A 25,854-nucleotide genomic window follows, 5' to 3' on the forward strand; every position below is an offset into this window, starting at 1 on the left:
TCTCTTAATCTGGTGTATGTCTGATAATCAGTCTTCAGTTTGGGGGGCAGCTAGCTCTCGTCAATTTCAGACCCCTGACTTCCATCTCCTCTTCTCAAGTCCAGGCTTTCCTGCCCGTTTCCTTCACTCATGCTGCCCAGATGTGACCCAGTTAGGACACATATCTGTGAGCAGTCACTATGCATCACTGAGATTCAGAAATCCACAAAGCCTCCTCACTCACCAAGGTTAGTCAATAGTCCAGTTTCTGAAAAAGTTAGCAAAATCCTGCTGGCTCTGAATTCCCAAGTGCTTGTCAAACAATTCAATAATAAGGTTCTGAGCACAAACACCCAGTTTGATACCTTTGTGTCCCAAAACACATTTCACAATCCTTGTTTCTTTTCAAAGTCATATGTTATTCAGCGACGGGATGGGAACATGCTGTTCTAAGTCATGAATTCAGAGCTCAAGTGGAAAAACCTCTCTTCAAACCTCACTTATATTCACATTGCCCTTAGGATATTTTATTGCTAACTTGAATGCTCCAAAAAAGCATGAAAGCAGAGTTTGTGGTTTGGACCATAACTTATTGACTATTTTATCTTGCCATTAGTAACAGGGCCAAACAATATTGGAGCATGCTCTTTGGTAGTTGAAAAATTATCAGCCAAAAGAAGGGGAGTGCCGTAGTAAAAACAGCATGAGTTTAGGGTTGAAGAGCTCTCCATTCCAGTCTTAGTCTGGTACCTACTCATCTGTGACATCAAACAGACTGCTACCCTCTCTATGCCTCTTCATTCTCATTCTAGAAATGGCAATAAAAATCTGTCCTATAAGCTTGATCTATGACAGAAAATATATATCAACTCCTAACCATATAATAAATATTATTATTCATAAAGATTGGAGATCTAGAGTGACTGCAACAAATTAGCTGACTATATTTCTAACTTTGAATGGTCATTAGTAACTGTGAATGAAGGAAACATGGGGAAAACGGAAGAGGTGCCCTGTGCGCTCCGTGCCTTCCCTGAAAGTCTGAGAGATTGTTGAGTGTGAACATACCTGTGGGGGAGGGAACAGCGAGCCTGGGGAATCCTGGGTCAGAGGAGCTGGGATGGGAAGAAACAAGCTTGCGGTGAGGAACTATGAAGTGCCAGCAGCTTCACCCACAGTAATCCTCAGAACAGACCTACCAGACATCTATGGTTTTCTGAGACTCAGAGAGGTCAATTAACTTGCTTCAGATCAGACAGTGAATCACAGCACAAACTTCCTAACTTATCAATATGATGGACTTTGTACCATGATTCACTGCTGACATCTCTGCTTTCCAGGATTTTCACAGCTGGTCAAGAGACAAGCCACAATTTTACTTCTTGCTGCCTAGCAGATGATGTACTTCAGAGGGTCCTTTCACTGTACAACAACTTCAAACTTAATAAAGCTCTTCTCCAGAGGACCCATTAGACCATGTGCAGCTCTCCATTGTTAAGACACTGTAATTTCCAAGTTGTGGATGTTTGCTCCCTGAAATTAGCCAGATAACACTACTACATTTTCCAAGGCAAAATGACATTCCCTGGGCTGGACACACGAAGAATTCTTATGACATATTAAAGACCTTTTAACTGATAAGTCAAGTGAAAGTACAAAGTGGTACGGAGTGTTTACTTTGATTTTCTCCACTTAATGATTTTGAAAAGCAGGATTTTGTGGTGGTTACTAACATAGATTCTAGAGTCAAACTGACTGGCTTCGAATTTCAGCTCCAAGGCTGTGTAGCCTTGAGCAAGTGTGTTTACCTCTCAGTGCCTTGGTTTTCTCATCAAAAAAAGAGAAAGACAGCATTTGCCTCGAGCTTGTAATGGACCAGTGAGGTGTGTGTGTGTGTGTGTGTGTGTGTGTGTGTGTGTGCGCGCGCGCGCACGCCGTGCATCACTTAGAACAGTGCCTGGCACATGGCTCCCATTGAAAGGATTTGTTAAACAAAATTGAAAGATGCAGCGCCAAAGGAGGTAGAGGGAGGAAGGGTTCACCTGTAAATCCGTGGAGGCATTTCTCATGAGTGCCTCTGAGACCGGGAAGGGCATACTGTTGGCTTTTACGCCAGTGTACTCATCAGTTAAGAGAAACAGCTGCTCCAAAATTACCTAAGGCCGAAGACAATTCAGCCCAGATACCACTGTTCTCTTTTGATGTTAATCCTGCAGGGAAGTCTCTTCTTTTGAAAGATGTCCAGCACGTAGTTGGCTGTGGGGAAATAACATTTCTTCTCAGAAAGACTTGACCGTATGCCTTGCAAAGACAATGCTAGGATCATTATACTGAAAAAGCACCTACTAGAGAATAGATCTAAGCTATGAAGGACAGAGAACTCCACCCCCATCTAGAATCTTTCTGCTCCTATATTCTGACCTCAGTTCATCCCACTAATCAAAACGGGTCATCTGAGCTGAGATGGGGTTGACTATTGCTTGTGTCTTGAGGGCATCAGCAGCAATGGTCTGCAAATAAATTGAAAGCTACAAGCATTCCAGAAACCCATATGGTATAAATTGGAGCTTTAACATGTATACCTACAAACCAGAAAGTAGGGAAAATGTGTGTCATGACAGTGAACAAAATTGATACAAGGCAGTCCGAGCTACCAGTGCGATGCGCTCATCACATATTTTGTTTTCTCAATCAATAAAATCTCTGAACGAAAGTAATACTTTCTAATGCTTTTTACAAAATTTAGGGAGGCTTAGATGTAATGTCTTGTCAAGGTCACACAGCAGTTACAAGGCCCACATTGTGAGACTTGAGCTGCAGTGGGAATTCTATGAGACCAGGAAGTTCCCATGACACCTTTTCCCTCCAAGCTCATGGTCATGCACTCGGCGTGCCCCTTGGGGTCATATGCAGTCTGAAGAATGCTTGCTTGCCTTGACACTGGGGATTTAGGTGGCCTTAGACAAGTGGCCAAGGCAAATACAACCTCTCCCATTTGCCATATTCCCATTCACACCTTGGTACAGTCGGTAGAGGCTCTTTTTAGGAGCAGGAGAACTATTTTCAAAATACACACTTTTTCAGGGAAAAATTCCCAGAAACCAAATACTTTCTTTCATAGTTTTTATTTGAGTAAAAGAAAAAAAATATATATATATACTTCATATAAAATTTAGAAAAGTCAACACTGACAACAGAATAAAATAACATTATCACCATAATTATATAATTTACTTATATGTTACCTTATATTAATTGTCATTTTCTGGTAGTATTCTGTTTTTATTCCAAAAGAATTAGAATAATATACTTGTTGAAACATTTAAGGGTCACAGAAACAAGTCATTTCTTAATACTAGTTAAGGAAAAGAAATAATGATAATGTCTCAGTTCTTGGAAGTTCAAGGACCAAGCTATTCTATTGCCCCTTTCTGAAAGTGTCTATTTTCAAGCTTAATAGTTGAATCAAGTAAAACTTGACAATGAGGGTTTTCAAAATCAAAAAATCTTACATAATTTGATCATTTACTTGTATGATAATTTATCTCTGGCCTATAGACTTCACCTTATTTTATGAAATGCATCACCATGTAATGGGACACTGGACACAGAGAAAGTAGGCAATACATTCTCACTTAAGTAAATTGACAAACATCACTAATTACACCATTCCTAACAACCTAACTTCATACTGTGTTTTAGCCTTTTGGTAACACGATGGGATAGGACATCATATTCAGCCACATCAGGTCCTTGGAAGAAAGAGTAGTGTCCTGAAAATGAAAACAAATTGAATAGCTTAAATCCTCACTTGCATTTCTCTCTCTTTTTTTTTTTTTAAAGGTAACACCGATCTGTGTTTTTATGGAGTACTTATATTAGACCAGATTTTATAGATTATTTTTATTAGACATTTGAGAATATAAATGTTGGGCCCCTGCACTGGGTACCCTGCTCCTAAATACCTGTTTATCATCACTTTATCATTAAATACCTTCAGTAATTTTATTGAGAAGATTGCTTGATCTTCAAAACTGACTATTAAGATTGAGTGTTTGAAAAGTCACACTCCAGGTGGAGGGCTCAGAGAGGAAAGAAATTGGGCCCAGCTAGGGCACACAGAAGCCCAGATAGAGAAGGGAGAAAGACAGGGGTGTTGACATTGAAAACAAAGGCCTTGGCCCAGCCAACAATTTGCTCAGGATGACCTTGCCTGAAGATATTCCTCAACACAAACTCAAACAAACTCAGGCTTTTCTTATCACCCCTTGGCTCTGGTCCATGCAAGCCCACAAAGAGGGTAAGGGGCTGCCAGGAAGGTAAGAAATGCAGGACACAAATGAGTATGTGAGTCCAGCTTGCCTGAGCCTTGCCCTGTGCTCATTTGCATACACTGTGCAGCTTGATGGGAACAGAAATTCCAGAGACTCAGACATACAGAAGTGGCAACAACCATATGCTCCCACCTTCTAGACTACCCTAGAAATAAATTGTTCCAGCTCACTCATTCTTCACGCCTACCTATTCTAAACCAGGCAGACGATGAATCTTCTGTCTGTGGCCCTATGGAGAAATGCAGGGTTCTGTACTTTTCTGATTTGATTCCCCATTCTCTGACCTTGGAGCCCTTATAATCTTCAATGTTTTAAAAAAGGATTCCCAGTATCTTCATGGCTTACTAATCTACTTACTGTTACTATAGTAGACTGCATCGATTTTAGGCCCAATTCCTGGAAAGCTTTTGGTAATCAATTTGGGATAACCAGGGTCCATGAACTGTTTCCTTTCATTGTACCTGAACAAAAAAATAATGAGTAGGACCTCCATCATAAAATGGGTTTAATGATGTCGACCTGGATATTTTATAACATGAACCACAAACCCCACCCATTCTCTCTTGAAAGGCTTTTTCTGAAAAGGTTTAAACTGCACTGATGAGAGGATCAAGGACCTAAGCAGTTCACTGATTTATCCCAAGTCCCTCCAGGACTCAGACCTTAGGATTCCCCATTTCTGTCGGGAACACCCCTCCCTCCTGCACAACGCTTCTGCCCGGGCCTGGTCCTGCTGTATATGGTCCTACTGTATAGAGCTGGACTGTCTAAATTCCTGTTAGTGAAGACCTTGCAGGATTTGCTGTCACTCCCAAGATGGCTTCTGATTTTGTCTTCTTGGGTCAAAGGTTATGAAAAGGAATATGAAAATATGTATACTCTCTAAAGAGACTGGGTAAACACTCGGTCTCATACACTTATACCACTATTTCTCACTATACCATAGGGTTCCCACTATGATTAATAATGCAACATTTTATTAAAAGTGTTCCTTTTAAAAGAAACACATTATGTGCCGTTTTACAAATCAGAGTTCGAAAGTCCAGAGAACTGACCTAGGATGATAATAACTATTCCAGACCTATGTTCTCTTGATCTCTCTCCTACAAAGGTCAAGGATCCTTAAGAATTTAAATAGGAAAACTACCTACCGGAAAACCCAACTGCCTGCCCATTTCACAAATTTTTGGAGTCAAATAACCAATCACTAAATCTCACCTCCAATACTGATTACCTACAAAGAAGTAGGTCTTATAGAAAAGTGGATTAAACACAGCTGCATCAATTTTTTTCACAAAGTCAGGAAAGCCCAAAGAATGTATACTCTTGGGATAGAGTCGCTGTGGTTTTAAATTGTTAATTAACCAGTACTTATCATCTGTGAAAATAAAGAAAAAGGATACATTGGAATCACACAAGAAGAATAACAGAAACCCTGACTCACTACAAACAATGTCATTCTTTACCCATAGTTCCAAAACATATTGCTCTTTGTCCTTGAACATGATTTGTCTCCATTTTGTATATTTTTTACAAGTATTATGATCTATATTTCACGAACTTTTCCTGCAATTTTTAGACATTACCTAGGCATCTAAGCTCATTTTAGCTCATAGTTCAGACTCACAATTAATCAAATCTGGAGTGCTTTTTTCTATGTTTATAAAAATTAGTAGTATTTCCTTCATTTATTCTCTTCCTTGAAGTACACTCAATAGCAAACTAAACATGAGAGTTACCTTTAAAAAGAAAAACTTGATTTCTGTCTCCAATTTCATAAGCAGCTTGAATGCCAGATGGTAAAGTTGGCCACAAAGAAGAAATTAAACTAATATTGCTCTTTGGACTCTCAGGATTCCTCCACCCAAAGAATCTGATGAAAAACATTTAAAACATGTTTTAAAAATCACTGTAGATTCAAGAACCATGAAATGTGCAGTGGGATGGACCTGTAAAATGACTATGTTGTTTTTCAATATCCTCACATTCTGTTCCGTGAAATGTCTCTCTAGGAGCATGAGGAAAGGACCTTAATCAAGTCTTTCATAATAACACTGACCTTAATGGGCAAACCACCATATGGAACCTTTGATAAAAATAAAGGGGTCTAGGTTTTAGTCTGCATGCACAATCCATTCACCAGTTTTGTAATCTAAAAGAAGTTATTCATCCTAAATGTCTCAGTTTTGGATCTCAAAAATGGAGAATAATGAAACTGGAAATCATTTACAAGAAGAAAACTGGGAAAAAAAACACAAACACAAATATGTGGAGACTGAATAAAATGCTACTAACCAACCAATGAAGAAATGAAGAGATCAAAAAAGTAATTAAAAATTGCCTTGAGACAAACACAATTGAAAACAGAACAGTCTAAAAATCTTGAAGAAGCAGCAAAAGTAGTTCTAAGAGGGAGGTTTACAGCGACACAGGCCTACCTCAAAAAAACCAGAGATATCTCAAATAAGCAATCTAACTTTACACCTGAATGAACTAGAAAAAGAACAAGCAGAGCCCCAAATTAGTTAAAGGAAGGAAATAATAAATATCAGAGTGGAAATACATGAAATAAAGACTAAAAAAAAAATTACAAGATCAATGAAACTAAGAGCTTGGTCTGTCAAAAGATAAGCAAAATTGGTAAGCCTATATCCAGATTCATCAAGAAGGAGAAGGAGAAGGAGAAGAAGGAGAAGAAGGAGAAGAAGGAGAAGAAGGAGAAGGAGGAGAAGAAGAAGAAGAAGACGACGACGACAACTCACATAAATAAATTCAGAAATGAAAGAGAAGTTACAATGGATTTCACAGAAATATAAATGATCAAAAAAGACTACTATTAACAATTATATATGAACAAATTGGACAACGAAAAGAAATGGATATAACTTGTCAGGCACATACCATCTTCCAAGACTGAATCAGGAAGAAATAGAAAATTTGAACAGACTCATTACTAGAAATGAAACTGATTAATTAAAAGCTCTCAACAAACAAAAATCCAGTATCAGGCAGCTTCACAGGTGAATCCTGCCAAACAATTAAAGAAGACTTAATACCTACCCTTCTCAAATTATTAAAAAAAAAAAAATGGAAGGGAAAGAATACTCCCACACTCATTCTATGAGGCCAGCATTATTCTGATACCAAAATCAGACAAATTCACTACAAAAAAAAAAAAATTACAGGTCAATATTCCTGATGAATATAGATGTAAAAATTCTGAACAAAATATTAGCAAACCAAATTCAACAATACATCAAAAGGATCATACACCTTCATCAAGTAGGATTTATTCCAGGGATGCAAAGATGGTTCAATATCCACAAATCATTGCAATACATCACATTAACAAAATGAAGGATAAAAATCATATGATCATTTCAATAGCTGCAGAAAAGTAATTGGATAAAATTTAACATTAATTCATGATAAAAACTCTCAAAATGATTATAGAGGAAATATACCTCAGCATAAGAAAGTCCATGCATGGCAAACACATAGCTAACATTATAGCTATGGTTAACTATAGCTATAGCTATAATAACATTATAGCTATTTCAATGGTGAAAACGGAAAGTTTTTTCTTTATCATCAGGAACAAGACAAGGAAGCTCACTCTTACTGGAAGTCCTAGTCACAGAAATTAGGCAAGAAAAAAAAGGGGGGAAATCCAAATTGTAAAGGAAGAGATAAATCTGTCACTATTTGCAGATGACTTGATACTATATATAGAAAACCCTAAAGAGACCACCAAAAAACTAGTAGAACTAATAAATGAATCTAATAAAGATTCAGGATATAAAATCAATATACAGAAATCTATTGTGTTTTTGTACATTAATAACAAGCTATCAGAAGAAATTAATAGTATCTTCCCATTTATAATTGTATCACAAAGAATAAAGTACTTAGGAATAAATTTTGTCAAGGAAGTGAAAGACCTATACTCTGCAAACCATAAGACACTAATGAAAGAATTGGTGATGACACAAATAAATGGAAATCTATTTCATGCTCATGGATTCCAAGAAGAAATATTGTTAAAATTTCCAAAGCAATGTACAGATTCAGTGCAAACACTATCAAAATAGTAATATCATTTTTCAGAGAACTAGAACAAAGAACTTTAAAATCTGTATGGAACCACAAAAGATCCCAAATAGCCAAAGCAAACTTAAAGAAGAGCAAAGCTAGAGGGAAGATGCCCCAGATTTCTACCCTACAGGGCATAATTAATCAAAATAGTATGGTATTAGGATAACTACAGTCACAGCAATCAATAAACAGAATATAGAGCCCAGAAATAAACCCACACTTATATGGTCAATTAATTTATGACAAAGGAGCTGAGAACATACAACAGGGAAAGGACAGTCTCTTCAGCAAAAGGTGCTGGGAAAACTGGATACCTACATGCAAAAGAATAAAACTAGACCACTTTCTTACACCACATACAGAAATAAACTAAAAATGGATTAAAGACTTAACTGTAGAACCTGAAAGAACCTAGAAGAAAACATAGGCAGTGAGCTCTTTGACATTGGCTTCAGAGATTTTTTTCAAATCTGTCCCCTCAGACGACAACAAAAGCAAAAATAAACAAGTGGGACTACATCAAACTAGGAAGCTTTTGTATAGTGAAGGAAACTACCAACAAAATGAAAAGGCAAACCATTTAATGGGAGATTTTTGCAAGAGATATATATCCAATAAAAAGGTTAACATCCAAAATATATAAAGAACTCATACAATTGGATTTTTTTTTAATTTCTAGGAGAGATAGAAAGAGAGTGTGAGCAGGGGAGGGTCAGAGAGAGAGGGAGTCACAGACTGAAACAGGCTCCAGGCTCTGAGCTGGCAGTCAGCACAGAGCCCGACGCGGGGCTCGAACCCACGAACAATTTGATATTTTTAAAAAAATCAAATAATCTGATAAAAAAAAAATAGAGGAAAGGCAAAGATCTGTTTCCAGAGAAGACTTACAGACAACTAACAGATACACGAAAAAAATGCTCAACATCACTAACTATCAGTAAATGCAAATAAAACCACACAGAGCTATCACCTTACTCCCATCAGAATGGCTATTATCAAAAAGACAAGAAATAACAAGTGGTGGTGAAGATGTAGAGAAAAGGAAACCCTCAAGCACTGTTGGTGGGAATGCAAACTGGTGCAACTACTCTGGAAAATAGTATGGAGCCTCTCCACAGAGTTAATTATAGAAATACCATATGTTCCAGGAATTCCACCTCTAAGTATTTATCCAAAGTGCACAAAACACTAATTAGAAAAGACATATGTACCCTTACATTCCTTGCAGCATTGTTCACAATAGCCAAGGTACAGAAGCAACTTAAATGTCCATTGATAGATGAATGGATAAAGAATATGTGGTATATATGCAATGGAATATTAGCCATAAAAAAGGAATGAAATCTTGCCATTAGTGACAACATGGGTGGACCTAGAGCATATTATGCTAAGTGAGATAAATCATGCAGAGAAAGAAATATCCTATGGTTTCATTTATATGTGGAGTCTAAAAAACAACAAAAAACAATTGAACAAACAAAACAGAAGCAGACTCATAGATACTAACTGATGGTTTTCAGAGGGGAGTTAGTCAGAGATAGACAAAATAGGTAGAGGGGAGTAAGATGTAGACACTTTGGTTATGAAACAAGTAAGACACAGACATGTAATGTACAGCATAAGGAATATAGTCAATAATGTTGTAATAACTTTAAATGGTGACAGATGATGACTAGACTTATTCTAGTGACCTTTGGTAATATATATAAATATCAAATTACCGTGTTGTACACCTGAAACTAATACAATATTGTATGTCAATCACTCTTCAATTTTAAAAATGGAGAATATTTTTCCCATCTACCAACTTCTAATTTTCTCCACTCCCCATCCCTCCAATATCTGCTTCACTCTATGCTCTAAGGCAGAAACCCTTAAGTTATCCTGGAATTCCTTTCTCTATAATCAAGAATCAAGACTTTTAAACAGGTATAGTCATACCTGTAGTCCCAGACTTAACCATTTTTATCTGTGGGTAAAACAGTCTTGTGTCACTTCTTCCTGTCTTGTCTTTCCTCACCCCAGATTCCTACTGCAAATCCATTTTTTTACTTTCCAATCTTATCATTAAACACAGATATAATCACACCATTCTCTTCCTTCAAAACCTTTAGGCTGTCTACTTCCTTCAGAATTGAGTCCAGGTCCCTCCTCATTTTCATCTACATCATTTTCCACCATTCTCTGACAAAAAGAAAAGTATAAATCCAAGGACAGACACTTCCATATTGGTAAGATGTGAAGATTCTACCTGTCTTTAAAGAAAATGATTTTATTTCCCACAGTTGTGACAGCATCAAGACTCAGATTGCAGGTGGATGATTCTGTACCATCAGGATTTGATGGGGATTGGTGCTTTTCTGGACCTCCTGAAAAATACATTTTAAGAAGCATTAGGGGAAAGAAACCCTGCATTTTAGCTGCTAAAGAATGAAGAATCATTCTTTTCAAACATTCACTTTTCTGGGTGAAAAATGCATAAAAAGGAACTTATGCTTCCCCTAACATTCAACGGATGCATACAATAAAGATCTTTCTCTTGTGTGGTTGCACCATCATGGAGGAGAAACATCTGATCACTCTCATTTTCCTGTTCCAGTCAGATTATTTCTCTATCTGCCTTCTTCAAAGACAATGGTATGTTGGATAGAAAGAACAAATTTGAGGCCAGCAGACTCAGAATCTTTCTCTGTCACTGGCATCAGTATGCCAGGTCTCTGTGCTTTTCCATAAGATGAAGATAATATCTGGGACACCTACCTCACAGGATTTTCATGGGGCTCAAGAGAGAAGATCATGTTAAAGTTTTATTCAAATGCAGATATTATGAGGCTTTTCATAAGGGTTTCTTTGTAAGGGAAAATGGTAAAGAAATTCAACTCACCATAGAGAGACTGAATGCCACGTACGTCATCAGCAGAGAGGTGAAAGGTGTTGGGGTCAACATAACTGTAAGTAGGGAACATTATGGCTTTTGGATCACTGGAATGGTCAAGACCCAAGGAATGGCCAAGCTCATGAACAGCAACTAGGAACAAGTTTGTGCCTAAGAGGAAATCAACCAGAGTGGGGAAAAGAGCAATGAAATACATTTGCATCCAGAGGACAATGACACAATTGAAATCAGTGCAAGGGGATGCATTTAGGAATCCTTTACTTATTCCCTTTCCCTCCTCCATAAGGTTTTTCAATGTCAGCACTATTGACATTATAGGCCAGGTAATTCCTTGTTGTTAAGGCTTTCCTGTGCATCACAGATGTCTAAAAATCTCTGGGTTTGCCACTTAAAATTCTTTTTTTAAACGTTTATTCATTTTTGAGAGAGAGAGAGAGAGAAAGCGTAGGCTGGGGAGAGGCAGAGAGAGGGGGACAGAATATCTGAAGCAGGTTCTATGCTGACAACAGAAAGCCCCTTACAGAGCTCAAACCCATAAACTGCGAGATCATGACCTGAGCCAAAGTCAGATACTTAACTGACTGAGCCACCCAGGTGCCCCTAGCTTTGCCACTTAAATTCAAGTAGCAAACTCCCTGCACTTTGACAACGAAAAATGTCTCCACACATTGTCAAATTTCCCGTTGAGGGCAAAAAGGTTCATAGCAGCAGCAGCAGCAGCAGCACACATGACATATATTCTGTTGTGAACATTTCTAGAATAATGTTGTCTTGTAGCTATGTTTGTTGGTTGTCATCGCTTCTACGACACTCTCACTCCATTCTGCAGGTACACTTAATCAGGCTCCACTGGATATGGAACAGTCTTTACTAACTATCCCTTATTAAACCCAAATATGAAGCCAAATTAAGTTCCAGGTCCTCTGAGCCACTGAAAATGTATCACACCATGTCTGTTCCTTACGAAACTTGAAAGGAAGCCACTATGCAGCCTATTTACAGATGAGGACACAGTATCAGCAAGATTAATGGGCCAAATTAAGTGCTTAAACCAAGGGTCAAATATAAATTTCTTGGCTCAAAAGAGGGCACTTGTGAGGATGAGCGCTGGGTGTTATATGGAAACCAAGTTGACAATAAACTATTAAAAAAATTTTTTTAATTAAAAAATTTTTTAAAAATTAAAAAAAAGCTCATTCTTTTACTATACATGACTCAAAATGAAATCAAAGTCTATGCTTACAATGTAGACACAGTGATATCAAGTTACAGTCACACCTGTTCATTTTTTTCTGTATGTTCTAGAGAAATATACCTTTGTAGGTAAGAGAGAAGGGTGTGTCCTTTCCCTAAAGTTTCTCAGTTTTCAGAAGGTTTGAATAGCTCCTGTTATTTTTTTTTTATCTATGTTCTACTCCAAAGCCTTCATTTTTGCCTTTTTTTTTTTCGATGGCAAACCTGAAGCTCAGAAAAACAGACTTGCCCGGAGTCACACACCACTTAGCTGCAGGGTGTGGCCAGTACCCAGGTGTGAGAACTGAGATGACACTCCTCTGGGGGGGAGGGGTCTTCAGGAACACAGACCCCCTAAGCATTCCCACTAACATCAGGCTCAGCAACTAACTCACTCACTTCTCTCAAATAATGAGAAATTAGCAAAGACTGTCATCCTATCCATTCTGCCTAAAACTGGGAAAATCCTAAATTTATCCTATTCTCAATCCCTGTAATATTTTACACAAAAGCCCATCACTGGTCCTCCACCACAGAAATCCCAGGTTTCTGTCTGTGCTCTGTTTCACACCTGATCGTGTGCTCTTTCAGGACAGGTCCTTTTCTTCTCTGTATCCAAACAACACCCCCATCACCTAACACTGTCATAAAAACTCAGTAACCACTGAGCAAATCGTTCATTGCATTTACTGTGTCACAAACGTGGGCTGTGAGTGGGCACCTTAAATTACAATTTATATAAATAATCTAGTGTTATGAAAGCATAGAATTGTGCCACATAAAAATAAGGCAACATGGACAGGTGAAAAGTACACATTTGGTTAAGAGAAGAGCTTTCTCATAAGCTAACTTTCTCCTGGTCTCAGTTTCCTCTCTCCGTAAAGATCTTAAATTATTTTTCTAGAGTCTTTTAGAATTCTGAAACGTTCTATGAGGCTAACCAACCCAAGTCTACCACGTCTGATGAAAACATTATACACCCCAAATAACCTTGGATGCAATTTAGACAAATGTAACAAGCCTCCTGAGGGTTTGCCACTCAAGAAGGACTTATTCCTACATCACTTGTCTTTTGATAGTGCAAGACTCCTCTTCTTGATTAAGAATTTAATAAGCCTGGGGCCATGTGTTAGACTAAAACAGATAGCCTTTCAGTCTGTAAGAACATTGCCATTCGATGCATGTGGTATCAGCCAGAGAGAGGGGGCTGCTGAGAGGAACCCACTCACGAAGACCTTCTCTCCATGTCCTTCCCTCAGGAGTGAAGCACATAATCTAGAACTTCCCACAGAAAGATAAGGAAGGATTGTGAGATGACAGCTTGAGTTTTCCAATGGATAGTGAGTCCTTCAAACAGGGGAGACTAGTTGTGCCTCTCCCCCAGCTGCCTGAGAGGGATGGTGACTTACAGTCTCTTCCATAAATACACACAAAGTATTGCTTTGTTCAAGGGTCAGCTTGGGCACCCTGAAATTTCTATCCCAGGACCTCAAAAGACTATGTGACCATATAACCTTGGGTTTTGCTGCAGGGATTTCTAATTTTCTATTCTAGAACTTCATCTTTCTGTGGCACTATAAGCCTAAGACAACGTCAGCATATGGAAGGCTCACGTGGATGACGCACACTACGATTGCTGCATGCCTGGGTTAGCATCTGCGTTCACTTGATTTTATGGACTGTGCTGTCAAGAAGTGACTGCCTAAATAACAGATTTTATTTTTCCAAACTATGGCTTTTTGGGTTCCCGAGTTCACACTCTGGATGAGCTTTTATTTTTGCCTACCTCTGTAGTCTGGAGTCCAGATTTCAGCCTCATCAAAATGTGTGTCTCCCCCAATACCAGGTCCGGGTCCAAAAGCATGGGCTATGACTCCCCCTCTGCCGTCGAAAGGATTGAAGTCTCCATGAGCTTTTTTAAGAATAAAGACAATTAGTCCTTCTTTACAGATTATAGGTGGTGCCAATGACACAGACGAAATAAGTCCACGTTCTTTACCTCCAGATGCAAATTGTATCATAATGTCAGCCTCTCCTGAGTGAATTTTCCTGAATTTCAGGGGGGTCACATCACTCCATACTTGAAAAGCTTTCTGGATGGCATAGTCAACATCTGCAGGCTTCATGTCAGGAGTGTAATTATTGATTCTTTACCAGAAAGAAAGAGAGAGAGAAATATATGGAAACCATGTGTTAGTTCTTATTGTCATATTTCACTTCTGTCTGCATTGGTGGAGAATGAATCACCTCATAAATCAATACTTGGATAACAAAACCCCACATCATTAACTTCTGAAACAGGGATGCTTGGACAGCTTTCTCCTGAAATGGAATCTTGCTGGATTTCTTCTCCTTGATGATTTATGGATTTTCTTTGTGAAGGACTTACATCCATAGAAGCCTCTGGCTTTTGCCCCTGCTCCCAGACCTTGGCATTTATCCATCTTTACCTTCCTATAAAATATTCTCCTGTCTCTTAAAAATAATCTATTTATTATAGATTTAGCTTCGTTCTCCTTTTATTTGAAGTCTTTCTACTCTGCTCTGGGTTGGCAAGCCAAACAGCCCCTCCTTGAGTGAACAATCTGCTCTTCCAGAAAGAATGAATTTTAACACAGGGATGGTGTTAACAACCGAGAGGCTTCTGATCTACTTTCAGAGATCTAAATGGTTCAGGTTTCTGGAAGTCAGACCCAAGGGAAAGTAGAAAACTAGCCACAGGTTACCTGTAGGTGAGAAAGCGTTTCTTCCACACTGGCCTCCCTGACAGCGTCCTGAACTCATGAACATCAGGCACCCCACATCGGGGCACGTGCATCATGTCCAGGGTAGAGGCATCCAGTCTCCCAGTCACTTTTAGCCCCAAGAACTGCTGCATTTCCTGAATTTTATTCTTCATCAAGTTTGTACTGACTTTCATTTTTGTCATTGGATTTTCATCCATCATGAAACCATAATAGGTTTCCAGGTACCTCTGGAAAAAATATATTTAGTTAGACATTCTAATACATGGAAAGGTTTCTGATGCACCTCTGTATATAGGACTCAACAATACACTGGCTTCTGAGCCAGGTATCAAACAATTAATTATAATGAGAAAAAATACTAATTTTCTGTGCTGTCAAAGTGAGTCATAACTATTACTGATATTGATTGCTGGTAGCCCACTGAAAACACTTCGGTGTCTCTCTTTGAATTGGTTTCTATTCTTTAAAATATATTTCAGCATCTGGCACATCAGAGCATCAAGTTAACAGCAAAATCTTCATTGTCAGGATGCTTAAATTGTTAATTTAATTTGGGTAAAATTTTCCTGCTTAAAAATCCAAAGCTCAACACAATGGACAATTAATGCAAATTCAAAATTAAAAGTCTTAGAAAATAGAGAGAGCATCCAAACTCCTATAATTAGGGAAAAGAGACAAATGGAAAAAACATTCTGCTTTTTAAAACTGCTCATTAAGAAATACCTCTGATGCCTGAAGGCAAAAAGTACTCTTGAATGATCGTGGTGGGCTGCAGTGGTTAAATAACCAAGCCATTGTTCAAATCTCAGATTATTAATTCACATTAAATGATCATTGCGAAACACAGACTAGATGTAGGACTCTAGTTATTTTTAACTCAAACTCCTTGGCCACAGCTTTTTAGTAAAAGGAATAAAGTCATCCCCCAATTTTCTAGAACTCTTTCAAACCCAGTACTTTTCCTACATTCATCTTTGGCAAAGAAAAACAGAGCGTTCAGAGCAAAGAGCGTCCTAAACCAGTTTTCAACTAGTACGGTTTCAAGAGAAAACTGGTCAATGCAATCAATCTTAAAGTCAAAAGTGAGGCTGGGGAAATACTGACGGGTCAGTACTTACTTCAGCAAAGAGCATGTCATTCTCCTCAAAGCCTGTGGAGTTAGTCCGGGAAGCAGCTCCAGAAGCAGCAACCGGAAGGACCAGCATCAACAGCGGAAACTTCATTCTCAGCCTCTGCACGGTGCACCCCAAGCTACCCTGTTCCTCCTCAATGCAAAGTTCCTCAAATGTCCCTACTTATATAGCCCTTAGGCCTTCTGTGGATGTGAAATCCTCTGAGTGACTCACAGTTGATATCATCCCTTGATTTACCTCAAAAACCCGCAAACACAAGCACAGATACTTTTCTAGGACCGACAATGGGTCAACTAGCACCGAACTCATGACTCAAGGAACTCAGAGTACGTTTGCTCAAAATAAATAGGCCCTATGAAATAAGGCATTATAGGAGAGCCACTAAGCACCTAAAATGTTACAGTAACTTAGAAATGTATTTTTAGAAAGTTCAGTGTCTGGATTTTTGTTAAATAATTTCCTTATATTTATTATAGACAAAATAAGCTTTTTTAAAAAACAAAATTTAAAAAATTAGGTGCATGAAGCCCTTGTTTCTGAGTTGGATGAAACAAGTTGGACCTCTCCAAGCTGAGTCTAGCTCCCTAGAGAACTGTGACGTACAGAGACTTCATGTTTAACAAGGAAAAGTCCATAACGTCACGATGCTTTGATGTATGTTCCATGTACTGTGCAGGCTTAGATCTGTTTCTCACAGATGCCCGATCCCAGCCAGGTAGCCGGGGAGAGAGATTCAAGAGACGGATCCCCATGCCTCCCTAACTGGCTAGAGTCAGCAGCCCAGGTCAACTGTGGAAGAAGGAAGGCTTGCCTCTGGAATCCATCTCCCCCTCAGCTCAGCTCCCTTCTCCCTTGACATGGGTGTCCATTCACACAGCATCTGCCTGCCAGTCAGTAGAGACTGCTCGAAGATGAGAACCGTCTAAGAATCCAGGAGTGAACCACAGGGTAGAAGTGTGAGCTGTGGGGCTGCCCCCTGAAGCAGTGTGAACAGTCTGGTGGTGGAGGGGATGCGAGGCAGTGGGTTTGGGTTCAGTCATTGCTGTGACCCACCTCCTGGAGAGTCCCCAGCACTTCCCTGAGGCTGACCTCCAGGAAAACAAGGGGTCAGCGGGCTCTACAGTCGGCATCATACCTCCACCTCCACCCTTTCAGGCTCTGTGACTTGACCTCTAGCATCTTCAGCTATTTCATCTGAAATAATCTTTGCCTTCTTATGCTTTTGTGATGATTAAACAAGACAATGCATTATAAGACCAGCGCATAGTGTGGGTGCTCACAAATATTCATTTCCTTTCTCTTGGCCCAAGAACAAGAGCATCATGCTCCTGCATGTTGTGCCAGGTGTGGCTGTAGGACCCACGAGTGAAGAGGGCGATCGCGCAGAAGTATTGTAAGGCAGTTCTGTCAGATACTGAATTTAAGTGGAGAATCACTGGAGGAACATGACGTTCTGCCTAGAAAGCAGGAGAACATGGGATTTGCCAGACAGCATGGGAAGGGTGGCTCTCCGGCCGCGGAATGTTGCTTCAGGAGGGCAGGGTCTGCCTGTGCTGTTCACCACTGTACTTCTGGTGCCTAAAACTACCTTGAGGTTAGCAGGTGCTCAAAAAATAGGTATGGATGAATCTTGTTGGAGGAGAGGGCCTGTAGAACAAGAGAAGTGTTCTGTCTTTGGGAGAGCGACTGTCACACAGAAGGTGTGTCCCTAAACCTCACCAAAAGCACACAAGAACCTGTCTTATTCCTAAGCACGAAGGGGTTGGGTTCGGGGAATGCTTGCAGGAAGTCTAGAAAGTGTAGGATGTAAGATACAAGGTAAAAGCTGCCTCAAATAAAAAGGAAGTGAAAACTGAAAAAAAAAAAAAAAAACTGGGGCGCCTGGTGGCTCAGTGGGTTAAGCATCTGACTTTAGCTCAGGTCATGATCTCATGGTTTGTGGGTTCGAGTCCTACGCAGGGCTCTGTGCTGACAGTGCAAAGCCTGCTTGGGATTCTCTCTCCCCATCTCTCTCCGCCCCTCCCTTGCTGCTCCCTATCTCTCTCCCCTTCTCTCAAAAATAAACCCTAACCCTAACATTGAAAAAACAAACTATACTCAAATTGTAATGGTCTCTGGTCTTGGTTTAGCAAATACCCCAAATAGGTGAGGTCTGAGGGATGAGGGCCATTTGGGCCACCACTGAGTGTTGCCGCAGGTATGAACTTAGGTTCTGGGCTCAAGTCAACAAGCTTGAGAATCTTAGCTCATTTTATGATCTTTCACAATCATTAATCTCTTTAAGACTTAATCTCTTTGTTTGTGAAATTGGAATAAAAATAGCAGCTATCTCCAGAGTTGCTACAAGGATTACCTTAAATTATAGGGAAAAGTACTTAGCCTAATGCCTCACATACCTTGCGGTTTCAGTGATTTGCTGTCTTTCTTCCTTTGCTGCATGCTTAGGTGAGGCATTTAAAAGAGGTTGATAATGAGGATGAGAAAGGGAATCAAGTATGTGCCCAGATCTCTCTCCTATGAGAGGAGGAGCTACAAAAAGATTGTGATCCAGGCCCAGACTGAAAACTGAGGGTCCCATCAGGGACATGGCTTCCAGAGGACATACTGAGGGGAGTTAGAATCAAGGGTCATGGGCAACGCTCCCTGTGAAGAGCAGTGTGTCTATGAAAGTACAGAAAGTAGCCGAGGTCAGAGACCCTCATAATGGGGACAACGTGCTGGTAAGACCTTCCTCATTGAAAAGCAGATTTGATAGCACAAAGCTTCCTATTACGTATGTTTCCTTCCTGAGCCAGACACAGGACATTCTGAGGCATGTCCCCAATATAATCACCTTCAACTATTTGGAGTGTCATCCCTGAGGATCTAGAGGCAAATGGAAGCATGGTCCTCAGTGAGGGCCAGGGAGGAGAAATGTTCCCCAACTACAGAAAAAAAATCCCTCAGCTGACCCTTTCACCAACTGCGGGGAGAAAATTTCAGCGACTTAATCCTCTCCTTTTATGGATGAAAAACTGGGAGTCCAGAGAAAGGAAGTGAATTGCCTAAGGATGCATCAGGGAGGTCTCCTGACTGTCCTGACTTGTTGCTACAACAGACACAGTTCTGTCACACCTCACTGAATTTTCTTCAGATTTCTGTCTTCCGGTGGTACCTTACTACCGCAAACACTATGCATGACACTGTGATGTCCTCAGTCCTTTCAGGTGAAGCCAGGCTGTCCCCTTTGCGGCTGTGGGGCCAGGAGGAGGCAGGCAGCCTGAGATGCCATAGCGGATCTGGATATCCAGGAATGTGGCAGCCCCCGTCCATCTCAGGAGAAGCACCGCTGTGCTCCACACCCTGCCCTGGTCCAGGCAGTGCCCATTGCTGAGGTGGCTGTGTGGCCAGAGCTCCCCAAGAATGGCCCAGAGCGCCCTCAAAAAGCGTGATGTGAAGACACCTTAGCCAGTTGTATGCACTTAATCTACCTTTTCCGCATTTCATTTCCTTCAAAGGGAAAGTGGTGCAGTATTAAGATTGTGTAAAGAATAAATGACATAATCCATTAAAAGCATTTATCTTCATACGACAGGACCTCAAAACGTTCATTCTTTGCCTTTTCCCTTTACCTCTTGTCCCTGAATGTTGGTCATTTCATGGCTGGGTAAGACCCACTAACTTTTTCCACATAGGAGAAAAGTTAACCTAAAAAACAATTTTCACCCACAAGAGTATCCACATCCACCCAGCAATGAATCGCAAACAGCCTGGAGAAGAGTGGATGTTGATGGGGGAGACAGCTTGTAGAGTGCCCTCCACCTTCCAGAATGACCTGGAACTTGACCTGATCGGGAGCTGCTAATAGGCTCTACAACAGAGAATGTCAGGGTAACGGGTTAGAAATCTGCTGCCTTTAAATGGGTGCTCCCCTTGGGGCGCCTGGGTGGCTTAGTTGGTTAAGCGTCCGACTTTCGCTTAGGTCATGATCTCACGGTTTGTGGGTTCGAGCCCCGCGTCGGGCTCTGTGCTGACTGCCAGCTCGGAGCCTGGAGCCTATTTCAGAGTCTGTATCTCCCTCTCTCTCTGACCCTCCCCTGCTCACGCTGTCTCTCTCTCTCTCTCCTAGAAATAAATAAAAATATAAAAAAAAAAAAATCTTAAATGGGTGCTCCCCACATCGTATCCCCGAGTTCACCAACCCCAAGTGGGAAGTTTCAATGTGCTGATGAGAAACCTGGAGCGCGTTGGGTGTGGCCTCATGGGGTGCAGCCCACAGGAGGGGAGCAGAGGAAGGAAACACAGAAGGTAAAGGTCGCCATGGTTTCTTTCCATGGTCCCTTTTCTTCCCCTAGCCAGTGTCTCCCCTTCAAACGACCACTAGCTAAGGCAGACTGCTGCAGGAAGCCCACATCCAATGTGCACATTACAGAGTAGATGCAACATGATAACATAAACATGTGTGCTGTTAGTCAGGCGTCTATTTTCCTTTCTTGCTCTCCTACAACACAATAAATATCCAGGGGTGGAGAGAACGATGCAGATGTCTCTGCCCTGGCTTCGATTTGCAGCCTGGCTTCACAGGAGGAGCAAGGTTGGGAAAGGGACTTGGCCTCAGACCTCGGCTGTGCTGCCCACAAACTGTGTGGCTCTGGGCAAGCCATTTAAAAGCAGCTTCCTCATCCATCAACTACCGTGGGGAGGATCAAACAAGACAATGCACAAAATCGCTCGGCACTGCTCCCTGAACAGCCTGCGTGTAACTGCTGCTTCTCTCCTCTTGTAACACCCATGGCAGGGCTTCTCAACATTTATTTTATTACTGCCCCCATAAACAGACAGTTTAGACCTTTCCCCATGAAATTTTGACACCAGAGATAAACTATATATCTGTTTATATGTCACATGGATATCTGTCCTTTATACATAAAAAATAAGATTTTTTTTGCCCCCAGGGAACAATTTCACCCACTTGGGGGTGAAGTGCCCCCGTTGAGAGCATACATCCTGTAGAGCATATACTCCACACTCCTAAGTCAGTACCGACCTATAATACCACTTCTGCCTGGCCCCACACAGCACCTCATGGCTGATCTAGGCAAAGTCTCTGAAAGATGCCAGTCCATCCCAGAGACCTGGGTCTCAGAGACACTCTTTAGACCACAGAAGGCAAAGCTGTTGAATTCTGTGTCACTGAAAAGTAGCCGCCTCCTTACAAAAGATTGACCAGCTGTATTTGTGCGTCAGATCAACTCAGAGAGAAAACAAATCAATGGACAGAGAGACGAGAAGAGATTAGAGAGAATCTACACAGTTTTCTTCGAGAGCGGGACAAGGTAAGTTTTAAACTACAACAATTATTTTTTCCTATGTTTCTCTTCTTTCCTTCAAGCTCCACTCAAGCCACTAGCCAACTCTGGTTTTTGCCTCAACATTTGTGATGTTGAACATATTACTCTCATTCTGACCTTTTCCCAAGAGCTGAAATCCACCGAAATGGTTACAGTTTGGGAAGAGAGGGATGTTTTCTGCACTGAGCCAATGCTGGAGGTGGTGGGGGAGTCTATGGGTTCCGGGCACCATGATGGGCTGAGCCCCACTCAGTGGGATATGGTGGGACCACAGGAGATATCATCACAAGGTGCAGCAGGAAGGTGGAGCCCCGGGCCTGAGGCTCTGGCTCCCCTGGGGGTCTAGGTCCTGTGGCCACAGGAGCCACAGGCAGCAGAAGTGAAGAGCATGCAGGCTGGATGGAACGATATGAAGGACGTGGAATGCCAGCATGACTGATTGAATTTCCAGCCAGTCTAGTGATGTAGAAGCCCAGGCTTGAAGTTAAGCTTTTAAAACTGCATCTTGGGGCACCTGGGTGGCTTAGTCGGTTGAGCGTCCGACTTTCGCTTAGGTCATGATCTCGCGGTTCGTGGGTTCGAGCCCCGCGTCGGGATCTGTGCTGACTGCCAGCTCAGAGCCTGGAGCCTATTTCAGAGTCTGTAACTCACACTCTATCTAACCCTCCCCTGATCAAGATGTAACTCTCTCTCTCTCTCTCTCCTAGAAATAAATAAAACATTAAAAAAAAAAAAAATTAAAAAAAAAAAAAAAACAAAAAACTGCATCTTATCTGGTACAGCTGGGCTGAGGTTCACACATGCTGCATAGACCAGTTACTTAACATGGTCCTTTCTACAGAGTGACTGTGGTCTATCTTCACCAACACCATAGTTGCTGCTACTATTAGATTTTAAGTATAACTTTGTAAATGTTTTGTCCATCTTTTCCAGAAAGTGTATATGTTTTATAAATTAGCAATTGTTGTGGACCCTTTTTGATCCCTCAAAGAACACAAAGGGATAGTGTTACTAAACAGCCAATACCTAGGCATCCGATTTTAGAGGAACTGAAATAGAAACATGGAGGCGGCACCATAGCCCATGTCCTCTGGGCCTTCTAGCCCAGACTTAGAGGAGCCACGGGCCCACGTTTCTGCAGCAGGCAGTCTCTTGTCTATGCATGTCCTTAAATCAGAGATGATCTGATGAAATATTGAAATGCCTACCCATCCCAGTTCCTGGCCATTTCCATCCAAACCAGTTAGACCCCCCAGAACCCTCTCTCACTCTTTGCTGTCTTTCAACAAACTTTACTACCAGATAAAGTTCGAGGCCCCCTGAAGGAGCTACAACATCATGGACCTTTTTGTTGCCATAAAGTGCTCTAAAAGACATAAAGAACTTCAACATATCGACCTAAGAGTCTCCGCTGGAAAAACGGCAGTCATAACTAGTCTTTAGTGGGAGACTCGGAATCAGCATGGCTAGCTTGGGAGGGAGACAGTCTTAGAGTCAGAACTCTCCCACCGGTAGCCTTCCTGTTAGATATCCCAAAGTTGAGATATGCCAGGGTTGTGACCAAAAGTAAACTGTATGGGGTCCTGCTGGAGAATCACATGGGCCTAGAGGAAGAGAAGGGGGCCATCTAGGGAAGAGGAGGCAGAAAGGAGGGGACACACACACACACACACACACACACACACACACACAAGAAGGAACTGAATGAAGCCTCCTGGGCATGGCTTTACAAAATGGCATATAGAGTACTCTCCCTGTAGGAAGGCTACCTACTGTAGCTTAGACAAATACAGATAAAGAAGAGAGGCTCTTCCTTAGCACTCAGGAAATTCATGAAGTTTCACATCATAGTTTCACTATGAATAACAGAGCCCTTGGGATTTCCAACCCAAGGTGGCCCTAGAAAGATCCACTCTGTGGAGACAGCAAGGAACTTCCTCCTCGCTAACACCAACTCGATCAGATGATTAATAAACCCTGCAAGGAAGCATGAATCATGCTTAGAATTCATTTTACAAATGGAAAAATATATCACAGTGAATGACAATCATGTCTAAACAACCATGTTTTAGACATCAGTCAAGGAAGTTCAAGGAGGTCTCTTATGCATCTAATCACATTCTCATCTGCTTCTGGAAAGACTGATCCTGTTGTTCATCAACCCCAGGGCAGCTGGCCTTCTGGGGCTTGTCCACAGGTACGTTCTGGTCACACACCTCCCACAAAGCCCACTCCTTTCCTTCAAGCCCTGCTCAAGCCTCTGGCACGCTCTGTTTCTCACTTCCACATTTGGGACCGAGCGGACTATCCTCATTCTGACTTCTTTCCCAGAGCCTAATTCCACTGAAGGAAACCAGACTATGTCACCCCAAAGTATGTCTCTCTAGCATGAAAATTGTTTTGAGCTGAAGACAATTAAGTAGCAGCAAAGGCAGAAAATGTTCCCTCTTTTCTGTCTAAAGGCAAGATAATTCTCCTTTTACCAGAGTCAGGGCAGAGGAGCCCCCACACACACAGCTCACTTCATTAACTTCCCCCATGTTTACTTTCCCACAGCTTGCCACCCTAGGAACCCTAAAACCATTTTCCTCTGTCTTGTCAATTCTCTGCAAACATACTGTTCTTTGTTGAAGATGGACTATAGGCTGGAATTCTAAGCCACCATTCCGAGTTACCTGGCTTTTAGGTTTCTCCTGCATGCCGCGGACTGCACATGGTTCACTGTTTTTCTCCTGGGAATCACTCTTATTGTTCAAGAGCTCCGGCTGAAAGCCTAAGGTGAACAGAGGTAAAGTTTTGCCGCCCCTATACCACTAATGTGGGTATGGATTTTGTGGGTTTGTTTCCTCTCAACTTTTAATCTACTCCGTTAGTGCCAACCACATGCATATCCTTGTTGAATCTGCCCAAACAAGTTATGCGACACAGAGATCAGGATTTATGTGCTATGTCCAATTTCTGTACATAATTTTTTAAAGCTTATTTATCTTGAGAGAGAGAGAGAGAGAGAGAGAGCGAGCGAGCAGAGGAGGGACAGAGACAGAGAGAATCCCAAGTAGAGAATCTCTGTGCTGACAGCACAGAGTCTGATATGGGGCTCAATCCCAGGGACTGTGAGATCATGATCTGGGCCAAAATCAAGAGTCAGACACCCCCTGAACATAATGAATTTAATGGCTGCTGGAATTGTACACACATAATGATAACTGCCTCCTAAAATAAAAATAAGCAAATATTTTTCACTTTATCACAGTGAAATTATATTTTTTCCTCTGGTTATATAATAATACATGTGAGTCATATAATATTTGAACCACAAAAGATATAAGGAAAAGAGTAATGGCTCAACTTTGTAAAACATGAAGAACAGAATATCAGTTAATTCCCCACTCATGAGATGACCGCTACCATAGTGGTGGTGTTCTGTGTGTCTTCATGTGTAAGTGCACATGCAACTAAGTTTATGTAAAATAATTCATATGCATGCAATTTATATTATGGACACCTTCCTCTTTCAGTATAGAGGTCTTGTTTGTTATTTTGTTTGACACGTGTGCCCCTCTTTTCTTCCCCCTACACTGAATAACTCTCCTCATCCTGCTCTCTGGTTCCTCTTCATCAACAATCTAGATATCATCTTCTATATTTTTCCTTCTTGATCATATTGTAAAGTTAAAAGACCATTCATGAATCAGGTAGCATCCCATCCAGCATGTAGAGGGGAGTTCTGTCAAGCTACAGAGAAGGAAAGTCTTTAAAGGCAGAGAAGGAGGAGGAAAAAGAAAATTGTTAGCAAAGGATGCAGTGTTTCAGGCAAGGTTCCCTTCCTAAGGGGAGAGCTATGGGCAGATTACCTCCTTGTACTGACCAGGACATTCCAGACTGGCTGGTTAAAGGTCTCACTCCATTGGAACACTTCAAATGGTAGTTACGTTAGATATTAAGTCTGGGTTTACTGAGTAAGGTATTAGCATAAGCAATGCCATTGCCACTGTGGGCCTGTGGTTTTCTTTTTAACAGAACACACACACACATCTAAAAGAGAAGGAAGTTTGTCATGATTTGTTCTATGAAACAGAATTACATTACATACATTTTTCTGATCCT

At 41.0% G+C, this 25,854-nt stretch overlaps 1 protein-coding gene across 1 annotated transcript; it reads right to left on the bottom strand.

Annotated features, from left to right (window-relative positions):
* Positions 1 to 3,203: 3,203 nt before the first annotated feature.
* MMP12 (matrix metallopeptidase 12) lies at positions 3,204 to 16,534 on the bottom strand. Its single transcript, XM_039221139.1, has 10 exons — positions 16,403 to 16,534; positions 15,264 to 15,511; positions 14,537 to 14,685; positions 14,324 to 14,449; positions 11,293 to 11,454; positions 10,660 to 10,777; positions 6,053 to 6,186; positions 5,532 to 5,691; positions 4,671 to 4,774; positions 3,204 to 3,752 (listed from the first exon to the last, which is right to left on the bottom strand). Exons 1-10 carry the CDS (start codon positions 16,505 to 16,507, stop codon positions 3,652 to 3,654), a joined length of 1,407 nt encoding a protein of 468 aa, XP_039077070.1. The 5' UTR covers positions 16,508 to 16,534; the 3' UTR covers positions 3,204 to 3,651.
* Positions 16,535 to 25,854: the final 9,320 nt, after the last annotated feature.

This window comes from Hyaena hyaena, unplaced genomic scaffold (assembly GCF_003009895.1).
Source record: "Hyaena hyaena isolate Hyena2069 unplaced genomic scaffold, ASM300989v1 scaffold_947, whole genome shotgun sequence".
NCBI lineage: Eukaryota > Metazoa > Chordata > Mammalia > Carnivora > Hyaenidae > Hyaena > Hyaena hyaena.

Bases quoted from the DNA above. Each gene is read 5' to 3' on its own strand.
- MMP12 (XM_039221139.1), bottom strand. From the start codon at position 16,507: ATGAAGTTTCCGCTGTTGATGCTGGTCCTTCCGGTTGCTGCTTCTGGA. The intron at 14,450-14,536 runs GTAAAGAACGTG...TTCTTAAAAAAG, and splicing joins GATACAATTTGCATCTGGAG to CTCATGGAGACTTCAATCCT. The intron at 10,778-11,292 runs GTGAGTTGAATT...TGTATTTTTCAG, and splicing joins TGGCATTCAGTCTCTCTATG to GAGGTCCAGAAAAGCACCAA.